The following is a 12,213-nucleotide window of genomic DNA, read 5'->3' as shown; positions in this document are numbered from 1 at the left end:
TCAATCTATACTATACTAAAAGTTCTTTAACTAGAGCTCTCAGCCTATCCACCTCAGCAAAAAATTCACAACCTATCAAATTGACATGTCATCACAAATAACAAAAAAAAAATCATTTTTTATTTTGCTATCTCTCTTTTCGTTTTCTTCCTCAATTCAATTTTTCTCATTAATATTCATCTTCTCAACTTCTTCCCTGTAAATCCTCCGTAGCTGTTTCTCCCACATTTACTTCCATTGGTTAATTTACCAAGCTTTATGACACTTTTAGATTTTCTGATTTATTAATAATTGATTTATATTTAAGATTGAACGATGGCCAAATTAGATCCTCACTTTCTCTCGCTATTAGATTTCTAGATTATGATCTTATTGGTTTCAACCCCCCAAAATCAATGCGTGGAGGGATTCAGATTTGTTATCCTCATGTAATTTTATGTAAGTTTTCTTATATTGTATCTTTTCGCATGAACATTGTAATTGAGTTGTTTGTGCGTATGTCTTTTTTGTAGATTGTGGATCACTGGATCAACATAGGTTTGCAAGGGAAAAAATCTGGGTAATCGATGACAATCTACCTACACGAGTTCATAAAATCATCATTAGTTGATCTTCATCACTATTTGTTCCACACGATCTCTCTTAAGCGATCCACTTCCTTGCTAAATATATTTGTCAACTACAGATTTCTTCATGCCTGCATCAAAATCAGTTAATCTTTTTACCTCATATCATTTCTGCAATCTCTTTTTAGTTTGAAATATCAGTAGGGCTTCGCTTTGCTTTGCTGTTCATCTTACAAAGCTAACAACAAACATAGATTGAGAAGGCTTCTGTCTATAGACTGACTCAGTGCAATCTTTGAAGATTTAAGCTGAGAGATGGCATGTAATTTCCAGATAAACGGTAAGGGACCCTCTCTTCTTTTAGATCCAGTTTCTGTTGTTTTCTTTTCTTATTGAAACAAGCCAGTTACACATGCATACCTGAACGTCGAGATCATTATATTATAAACCTACGATTTTTAATGACCCCTCTCACTGTTTATTATGTAGATGAACCAAAAAAAAAATCATTTGCATGCTGTGTCACGGTTGAAAGCAGTTAACGAGGAAGAAGATCAAGGAAAAAGAGCAGAAAGAAGGTACTTTGTGGTTAACGATCTATTTTCTGTTTATATTATATTTTCTGATTTTGGTGGTTTCTCTTTGTTTTGTTGCAGTTGGGATGTTGGGTTCACTTTAGGGATTCTTTTTTTTGTCTGCTCTTCACACGATATAATTTTCATTAATTATGATAGTGATGATGCAGTTGTATGTAAACCATGGGAAGGTGAATTTAGGGGACGATGAGCACAAAAGCATACTTTGTGTGGATGGTTATTACTTTGAAGCAATGAGAAGAATGGACCAGCCAGCTTATATTAATCGCTGTTAAGATCAGTCTCTGCTTTGATCAACTTGAACAACAGAGCAAAGGATTCTGATTCTGTCTGTTTTGGAATTCCATCCTAAAAAAAATCATCCACTGCAGAGATCATGGGGAGGAATAAGCTTGATAATGTATTTCACTAAAATCTTATTGCAGATGCTGGCTTTTTCTTACCAGTCTTACAAGAAAGGCCCAGCTCCAAGAAGTTGAGCTGGAAAAACAGCCAAGCAGCTCAAAGAGGCGTTTACAATCTCTAGCGAAGAAACGATCAGATGTGCGGCAACAAAAAAAAGGTTATCATATCTCTTACCGCATAAGTAATTTTAAAGCTCAAAAGAAACGACCAGATGTGTGGAAATGCCTCACTGAGACTCTTTTACCCCAACCACTTCTCTGATTTTCCCAGCCCGAGGCATCTGAGTGCAAATCTTGGGATATAACATATCTTCTATATATAAAGATAGAAAATTTAAAGTTTTGAAAGTGTTTTACGTCTTCTTTCATTGTAGTTTGGGGGCTCTGTGGTGTTTATTGTGAGAAGGTAGTAATTGTCTTATGAAATCAAAGCAATCTGATTACTCAATTAAAAACAGAAAATTATTTCAAACCACCATCCCGTTTTATTTAAAAGTATATTGTAGATCAAGTGGTTAAGTAATCTCAATGGGACAATTAAATATCGCAGTCCAAAGAATATGTATTCGGAAAATAAAGTTGTGACATAACAAGCATTATCTTAAGATATATTAAAGAAAAATAAACACATATTTTTAAAAGTAATGCATTATAATAAACTGATTCAAATTTACAGAGAAGCTGTTACTGGCTTCATCATTAACTACACGGTTTTACATTTTACTTTGACAACACAAAAAAACATAATCGTGAACTTACATACAAGAGCTGAGGCGAAACATTTCACCTACAACTAAAAAGAAAAGCATCAAAATCATAATGAAAAGAACCGTTGTTCTTCTCTTTCAATTGTTTAAGAATTTAAAAGTACATAGGTTTGTTTTCCACCAGAATTAATAAAAATATATCATAATTCCCTATAAACAAGAAACTTTTGTACATATATTTTATATATAAGTATAAACCAACCATTATATTGTTTGGTTTACATTCATAATTGAAGTATCTTTATATTTCTTAACACTTAATATATTTGGACGAGGTTTAATAAAATTATATCTAAAACCGCATTCTATGAGACATATTTTATATACACCAATAATATAATAAAACTAATATGAGTGTCAAATTTCAAAAAAGTTAATTAATGTGTATATACACTAAAATCATATATTTTTTATTTTATAAAAAAATATATCCTTAAATAGAAAAATTTAGGAAAATTCTCTCAAATAACTCTTTTAAGTTTTTGACACAAAATAGACTTCAAGAAAAAAGACCAAAATAGCCCCTTTTTATTTTGAAATTTTAATATTTATTTTTTATTTTTTAAAATTTGAAACCGTATCCCAAAATCTCACCACCCATTACTTCTAAACCCCAAATCTAGATTAGTTAACCTTAAGGTAAAAATAAGTTTTTACTCTTTAATAAAACTTATTTTGGTCATTTTTTTCACTGAGAGCCATTTTTGTAACAAAAAACTAAAAAATGTCTATCCTATGAAATTTCTCAAAAATCTAATACGGAAATTTTTTTGTAAATTAATAACTCTATAAATTAATAAAATACCAAAATACCAATATTATAAATTTATAGTATTTTTACTGTATATATATATATATATATATATTTAAAGTAGGTTTTTATCTTTTTTATAGATCAAATAAGCAAGCAATGTACCAAAAATTGAACCATAAGCACATTTCTTAAAAACAACATTTTAGTTAATCATCTATACAAAATTAAAATTCAGCTGGGTATATTTCGGATATCAGGTACAACAAACGTTAATAAAAATATTTTAATAATCATATATCTGTATGCGGTAGTTAGGCACTTTTTAAGAAACTATATTTCTGAATGCCTAAATAGATCTTTTGAAAGTTATTTTAGAAAATTCGTTTTGTTTAGATCCGATTTTTAGAATACTATTTTCTAAAATTTAAAGTTGCTCGGAAGACATCGCAAATTATAGTATTTCAACTCTTTTTCGTCGCACATACTTAAGAAAAATATTTTTATAAGTTTACAAAAACAAACATTCTAAAATGTATAAAATTTTCTTAAAATTCAAAAGACAAAATCCGCGCGTAGCGCGGAAAAAAAGATCTAGTATATTTAATACTCCTTCCGTATCACTTTTAAGTGATGTTTAAATTTTTTTATTGTGTTTCATAATAAGTGATGTTATCATAATTCTAGATAAAATTTAATGTCATTTGAAATTTGTGACCAATTACAAAATATTACATTTTTTTCTTATTGATTGAATTAGTTGTATTTAATGTTATTTTATACAATCAAGATAAATTACATAAGATTTTGTATTTTTTTAATATTTGTGCAACAACCTTAAACATCACTTAAAATGATACAGAGGGAGTAATGACAAATTATAAATTTCAAAAACATTAATTGTATTTACTGAACTTTGATTGGTTAAAAATCATAGAAAATAGCTTAACACAGAAAACAATATATTTACTGTCAAAATTTTACGTATTTTCTTGATAAATGTGAAAACTCTAAAATATACATTATTTTGAGACGAAATGAGTATTGAGTGTCACTTTAATTTTATATTTTGTTTAATTATTAAATGTCGTTTTATGTTTTCAATTCACACATTTAATAAAAATAATAATTTTTACTCTTATTTTTAATTCATTAATTAATAAAATCAAATATAAAATTATATTAAATAGGAGTAAAACAGAAAATTTGATAATTTTTTAGTTCACGTACAAAAACTTGAAATAACATTTAATATGAAACGGAGTATAAAATGTCATTTTTTGTATAACAAAAAAATATCAAAATGACATTTTTAAGCAAGAGAGAGAGTACATGTTTAATTTAAAGAAATCTGGTGGTATTCATGTCAAAGGGAACAACTGTGATGGCTTTGATTCTTTATTTGACTAATAAGGCTGGATTTATTGTGTAACCCGAGATTACCGGTTCATGTGACTGTGTTTTATAAACACGATGATGACATGTTGACACATGATTATTTAAGAAAATAAATGACAACATAACTCAATTTAATGTTCAATGTGAATTATAAGTATTTTGAGTTTTAGTATTAACCAACACATAATAAATGGTAAGTTTTGATATTTAATACTAACTAAACATCAATTCAATATGCTGACTATGGTTTTGCATGATGGAACACATTTTATCAAACAACTATTGTTGTAATTATAATGATAAAGTTATCAATTTAAGTTTATACTCCATTCTCGAAAGTAAGATTTTTTAGATTTTATTCTTGTTCCACAAAGATACATTTTCTATATTGTTAAGGTATTTTTTTATACTTTTGAAGAACATTAATTGAGAATATATTTGAATTGATTAAATTTCATTCGTGAAAAATTATTAGAAAGTGTATAATAAAATAAAAAAATAAATTAAATTATAAATATTTATTAAATTCTTAATAAGCGTACATACTCTATAAAATCTTACTTTTTGGAACATAGAGAGTATTTATTATTCAAAACCAAAGAACAGCTTTAATCTCTAACATAACACTTGCTAAATGATATGTATCTTCTGTTTATATTAGAACTTGATTTTTCTTTGTAAAACTAAACCACTAGTAATTCATTGATTTTTTTATTATTAAAAATATGAAACACATTTTGTAAAATCAAAGTTGATGAATGGCAAAAAAACACATACGGAGCATCCACCAGATGGTAGAACTACCTTTTTCACACTTCTCATTCTCACTTTCTCAGCCTAAATTAACATATTTTCAAGCTAGTCAAGTAAAAAATTAGTAAATGTCAACTGTATACCAAGTGATCACAAACATACCAAACCCAAATAAAGTGGCAAGTTGAATAAATACATGTTCGACTTTTGAGTCTTTTCGTCTACACGTTAAAATTCATAAAAGTAGAGCTGAACCATATTGGGACGTCTCTATAAATAAAATAAAAGCAAGGCTTGTTTTAAATTGAAAGTTATGACCCCGTTCTTGAAAGACTTAAACTGATTCAAATTCGTCATAACGTTCAAATATAGCGCACTAGTTGATATAGAGTTGGAAAACAAGCTAATGTAGCAGCTATTATGTCCAAGTGATAGTATTTAATGTGAAGTTGACTAGAGTTGGGTAGATAATTTACATCTTAAGTATTTGTATTTATTTGATTAATTATTGTAAATGGTGGGTATTATAATATGGTACCCTATAGATTAGGCAGTAGTGACGCAGTACTGATGGTTGGAATAGTTCTTTCATCCGTTTTTAGTAGCAATAGTTAGTTATGAAGTGAACGTGTTAACTGTTGTAAAATAATAGTATTAGATATTTCTTTCAAGTATGGTCATGCTTCATTAAACTAGAAATATATTATAGCGGTCCACACTTAGATACATACAAAGGATGATTATTGGAAAATGTTATATAAGTAGTGGGGTAGATGGTCCTACAAATAACTTACAAATATCAGGAATATTGACAATCATGAATATTAGCTTTGTGAGTCCAAAGTAGGTGTCCAAGCTTCAAGTATAGTTAACATTTTGTGTCACCAGTAAATATAAATTATTAAATTTAAGGAACTAATACAATTATTGTGTTTGTTATTTTGGATTAATAGATAATAACTCTAGGACGTCTCCTATGCGTATATGAGTGGGATCGAATTTTATTGCGTGCCCACTGTCCTGGTTACACTTATAAGGAGATATTTCGGGCCACCACGGAAAAGATAATTGTATTTTTTTTTCTTTTACGAATGTTCTTTTTCAGTTTCAATTTTTAAAAATTTCTATTAATTCTCGTATCTTAAGTACTTTTGGGGGGGATCAACGTATTATTTAAACTCCGTATGAAAAAGGATTTTGAAAATGTAAACTGAAGTTTGGTGAATACAGCACGGGATGATCAAGAATTTTTTGGAAAACAGTAACAAAGCGGTATAGGGAAAACTATTAATTGAAAAGGTCTAGCAATTGGTGTTGAAGTGATGAAAGTGTTTGGAAATTTGGCTTATTTTCACACTCTTGCAAACGATACACAACTTATCTAAAGTAATTAAGTTCAGAATTGTGCGAGTGAAATATTGCTGATGATAGGTACAAAGTTTGAAAAATATAAATAACGCAATTCGAATGCGATTTAAAACATACATTTTGATTGCTTGATGAACCTATGTGGGTCCAAATGTTTGTCTTCATGCACTTACGCTTTTAATAATCTTTCTGACTATTCATACAACATCTAAGCGGTGAATTATAGAAGCTTAGCATTTATATTTTAAAGTTCCGAATGATAGCTGCGGTTGAATATTTATACTAAAATTAATATTAAATATTAGAAAGTAAGAACAATTATACTAATCGATCAACTGAGTAATTTCTTGGTCATGTTAGACCATTTATACACTAAAATCACTTTTAACGGTGAAAACTATATGTATATACGATTATATATACATATAATATATATATATATATATTTATTTATTTAATATGTGTAATTAGCACTTCTTAACAAAATTTGTTTATTTTTTAAATCTCATTATTTTGATATAGCTGCTTATAAAAACAAAAAGGCTTTCCTTTAATTCTTTAACATTTATATTCTCTTTTTTGTCCTTATTAAATATTTTATTGGTAAGAATGCTCTAAATTAATGTGTCATACGATTCCCACTTTAACCATGCCTATCTTCATAGATAGACCTTGATGGATCACTGTCTAATGATTGAAAATGTGATCTTTATCCAATTTTTGTTCATGTTTGATCAACTGACTCTTTTTCAGTCTACCCAATTTTCATCTTGGGAATATTATATTGGACTTCCACATTTGTATTCATCATATAGCTCACTTTATGCCAAACTATAAGCACCGATCAAAGAGGATCTGGTATAAAATAACACTCCCCTTCACTTATTTACTTTATTATTATTCTGATACTGTTTTGTTTTTCTCACGCCAATTATTGAAGAAGCAAACATTGCATTTTCATTTATTATTTTGTGTATAAGCTTCCTTTATATTCCTCTATTTCATAATAAAATGTCATTTTAGTTTTTTTATTTGTTTCAAAATAAATGTTATTCTGCGTTTTCAGTGTAAATTTTCACATTAATCACTTTCTTATCCTTTTAAGTGACCAATAGTTATTTCGTTAAATCGTTTTTCTTTGAACAGTTGTATAATAAATAAAAGTAGATTAGTATATTTTGTTAACTTTTTAATTTGTGTGAAATGTGTCTAACTGACACTTGTTAAGAAAAACGGAGAGAGTGGTTTGTGAGAAAATAAGGAAAATTGTACTTATTACTTTTCACAATATAGTAAGTTCAACTTGTTCGATTAATTGTATCATCATATTTCAAGGTACATTTATTTCCTTATCCACACCATTCATGATCCATTTTCGTGTGTATTACAAGGATTTTAGCTATATATGAAGAGATTCCATTAGGAACTAAAAGTATGAAGATAATATGTAGTCAGTGCATCTTTAACTCTACTCTATTTTTTACTCTAAATATTATTTTTAGAGTAAAATATACTTTAATATCACTCTATTATTAACTTCAAAATAGAGTATAGCTAGGATTACTCCATTTATGGAGTAATCTTACCAATTACTCCATTTTGGAGTTGAACTTTTTTATTTATTGAATAGTCCTTTCAATCTTAAAAATATAATTATTTATACTTTTTCCTCATTTTATATAATAGTTAAATATTTCAAAAAATAACACAATAACATGAAAAAATACAATTTCCATAAGGGAATATTTAATAATTTTAAATAAAGATGCATAAACTAATAAAAATACCAAAAACATAAAAATAAAATAAATAAAATAAGTGATTTAATAACCCGGTAAATAATTTATGGAACCGCCAAAATCGGTGAAGTATTGTTCAGACGATAAAAAATGACCGATTTTATAAAAAGAATACTTAATTTAGGAAAATCAAATATAAGAACTCATTATTCATTATAAAATGCATTAGTTGACCATTTGTGGAAAACATATTCTAATGTTCATTATTGAACCAAAATATGTTATTATATATATATATATTTACGATCATTGTACTTTTTAGTAATAAATGTTTAATGTAAATAAATTATATTTTATGGAATTTTTGTACACATAAAATAGTTGAGATTAATTGGTAATTTTTTATAAGTAGAAGATATTACTACCAATTATTAATCAAATAAAAGTAGAATTATTTTGGAATAGTCTTTTTGAGTAAAATATAGAATAATACATTTGAGTAAAACACAATTTTATTTTGGTGTTGCATTATTTTAGAGTAAAAAAATGGATTAATATATTAGAGATGCTCATGGATCTAAAATCCTCAATATTTTAATTGAGAAACATTACAACTTCTTTTTATAGCCACATGTCATCATTATGATGATCTTAGAATCATTAGAGAAATATGTTAGTCTATTTAGTTATATAATATGCATTTTATTAAACTAACCATAAATTCATTATTATTTTCTTAAATAAAATTTAAGTTACAGAATTGCTTAAATTTAGTCTCACATTCAAATTTTGTGATTCATAGTTTAAATTTTTTGTTATGACAAAATACAAACGAAAATCATATAAGTAAAAAAATCTAATTTAGCTAATTATTAAGATTAAAAATATATATATATATATATATATATATATATATATATATATCGTTTTAAATTAAACTATATACCATAGAAATACATAAATATTTTAATTTCAAAATTTACTTTGAACAATTCTTTTTGATAAAAGCTTTGAACGAACATTGACAATTTTTTTAAATCATAAATTACTAAAACTATTACTCACACAATGAAAATTTTATTATCAATAATTTAAAGTTTTTGCTATAAAAGATACAAATGATTAAAAAAACTATATGAGTAGAAAACATCATTTAATAGACACTAATATTAAAATATACTATGTATGTTAATATCATTTAAATTTAATTACATATCCTATCAAATAGAAACAAAATTATTATTTGGATAAATAAAATTTATTTATATATTTGCACTAATTTAGTTATATATGTAATAGTTTGACTTTTAATTATTCAATATATTTATTATTTCATAATATGTAAAAACATATAATACACATAATAATTTATCTATATAATATTTATCCCGCGCAAAACGTAGACTTTGCTTGACCTAAATCCGTACTTAAAATCATCGATATATCTGTTCCATTTTTTTTTCCAGTTACACTACAAATCTATATCGTAATGGTAATAGCCGCCCCTCGTCACATTCATGATATTCTAGTGGATAGTAATCCATCCACAGTTACGTGTTTTTCTTTAGGATAAACATACATATGGAATATTATCCAAAACGGTGAGTGACAACTGACTAGTGGAATGCTGAAAAAAATTGTGCTCTTACAAATTTCAAAGCTGTAGCGATCGAATGACGTTATGTAACATAGTTCAGCAAAATAATTGGAACAAATAGCGTAGTCTAAAACATAGGATTTATCAGTGCCGTGCCATTCAATGAAATAGGAAAATGAGGTTTAAAGCCTCACTGATCCTAGGCAAAACCTAATAAAACATTTTTTATCCAAAAATTTATTAATATTATATATATATATAAATAATTTCCAAATCATAATTTTTTTTTATGATTTGACCTCTAATTTGTTTTGTAAAATATTTTTGACTCCTTAAATCTCAAAATATTTTTTTTTTTAAAAATATTTATGATCTTTTAAATCTCACCTCTAACTAGGGCATTTGATTTTGTGTATAAGTATTTTTTTCTCTTGTTATGTATAAATATTTTTCCTTAAATATGTATACCAAAAATCCAAAAGTAAAACTATTTTTAATTCATATTTTCTTTCTTATGTGTTTGAGTCAGTTTTTATCCATTATTTTTGTTTACAATTATTTTACATGTTTCATTATACTATCCCTTTCGGTGCAAAATATATATATTGTTTGCAAATCGTAGTTTTATAAACGTGTTTTATAATTATTTTACATGTTTCATTATACATAGTTTTATAAACAAATATAATCATAGTTTACATTTGTTTGTTTTGAATATTTTTCATTTTTATTGAAATTTTATTTTATTTATTTATTTTAAAAAAAATGTTTTATAAGAGATGAAAATATTTAAACAGTATACTACACTTTTATTTTGCTTTTGACATGAAAAGCTCTAGGCATGGATGGCTCTGCGATTAATAAAATGTGCAGAGGGAATGAAACAAACACTGAGTGATTATCATAATAACTGCGGTTGAATATCGCAAACAAAATTTAATCAAGCTTTTACATATTATGATCACCCTTTGTGAACTTTATGCTTTTATATTTTTGTTTAAGTGGTTAAGCTGCATAAACGATCTTTTGAAGCCAGTGTACGTACTGTTTACAAGTGGCACCTTTTGTTGGTCTTTTAGTTCTGCGTTGGTCTAACGCTCCCTCTCTCGAAAGCCCACGTGCGCTAGATTCCCCAAATCGAATCATTCTAAATTTCTGATAATCATTTTATTTTATTTAAACGCCTAAAACCATCTTGGCACTTCATTTCGAGGAAAAACATCAAATAACGAAAATATTTTCTAATGGTGAATTATTCCAAGAGAAAAAATTATGTAACATTGGAAAATATATATTTTTTTTTGATGTTTTTCCTCATTTTGTTTTAAGCTTTTTATATATAATTAATTTTAAACTTTTATATCCATAATTTCATAATATAATTATAAGTTTACATAAGCCCTTGTATCTTTTTAGAAACTAAATTTATGTACATAAAGAAGATCTAGTTAAAATAAAATCATATTGGATAAACTTTGTAAGTTTTATAATATAATAAAATTTACTTAGAATTAATAATAAGTGGTGATAACATAATATATTTGAAATTATGTTTTTTAGTGGAAAAATGAAAATCATTGAAGCTGTAAATTCATTTTGAGTTTACTTTATTTTGAAGAAAAAATAAGAGTAACTATTGAAAATGCCATAAATTTTATTTTTGATAATCATTGATCGTGTATCAGAGTACTCCAAACATGACATCAAATTTTGGTGTCATATTTTCTTCATCTTCAAACATAACATTAAATTTTATACCAAAAATAATATTATATATTATTTAAACTAATTAGTGATAGTAATTAAACTATATATATTAAATGAAACAGAATAAAATATATATTTGATGTGTTGAATTAGTGTACCACTAATCACATTATATCGAACTTTATGTTTTGTTAGAGATGAAATTATATTAAAGTTGATGTTTTGATGTCTTATTAGAGTCGGTCTTAGTGTTTGATACTATTTTTTATCCATCTGGTAACTTTAAAAGATAATATTTGATGCAGGCTCGAGTTTTTCTTTTCCCTCTGTAAATTTTATTAACGAGCCAAAGGAACATAGAGTTAAAGACTGAAGACACTAAGGATATCTCCAACAATGACATCAAATTTAGTGTTGAAATTACACCAAATTTAGTGTTTTGATGTCAATTATTTTTGTCATCTCCAACAATAACACCAAATCTTACACTAAAAGCAATATTATATATTATTTAATGTTTTCAGTTTTAAAACTTTTATATTTCTATTATTTGTAATTGATAAATAA

The 12,213-nt window shown here is 26.4% G+C and overlaps 1 protein-coding gene across 6 annotated transcripts; it reads left to right on the top strand.

Annotated features, from left to right (window-relative positions):
- Positions 1–128: 128 nt before the first annotated feature.
- Positions 129–2,041, top strand: LOC111200356. 6 transcript variants are annotated; one of them, XR_002654002.2, is made up of 5 exons: positions 129–438; positions 513–711; positions 821–906; positions 1,056–1,144; positions 1,223–2,041. XR_002654002.2 is itself a non-coding variant. In XM_048742793.1 (4 exons), the coding sequence occupies exons 1-4, from the start codon at positions 396–398 to the stop codon at positions 1,350–1,352; spliced, it is 309 nt and encodes a 102-aa protein (XP_048598750.1). In that variant the 5' UTR covers positions 129–395; the 3' UTR covers positions 1,353–2,041. The 6 variants fall into 6 exon arrangements, 1 of the variants encoding a protein (XP_048598750.1); XR_002654003.2 differs by lacking the exon at positions 821–906; XM_048742793.1 differs by lacking the exon at positions 821–906 and having other exon boundaries at positions 513–559.
- Positions 2,042–12,213: the final 10,172 nt, after the last annotated feature.

Source organism: Brassica napus, chromosome A10 (assembly GCF_020379485.1).
Source record: "Brassica napus cultivar Da-Ae chromosome A10, Da-Ae, whole genome shotgun sequence".
Taxonomy (NCBI): Eukaryota; Viridiplantae; Streptophyta; class Magnoliopsida; order Brassicales; family Brassicaceae; genus Brassica; species Brassica napus.
The sequence above is the reverse complement of the archived record's forward strand: the minus strand, read 5'-3'. Positions and strand labels throughout refer to the sequence as shown.

What these genes read in the sequence shown, in the direction of transcription:
- LOC111200356 (XM_048742793.1), top strand. Translation starts at nt 396, where the DNA reads ATGCGTGGAGGGATTCAGATTTGTTATCCTCATGTAATTTTAT. An exon ending in TTATCCTCATGTAATTTTAT is followed by an intron (nt 439 to 512) that starts GTAAGTTTTCTT and finishes TCTTTTTTGTAG; the next exon opens with ATTGTGGATCACTGGATCAA. An exon ending in TTGCAAGGGAAAAAATCTGG is followed by an intron (nt 560 to 1,055) that starts GTAATCGATGAC and finishes TTTATTATGTAG; the next exon opens with ATGAACCAAAAAAAAAATCA.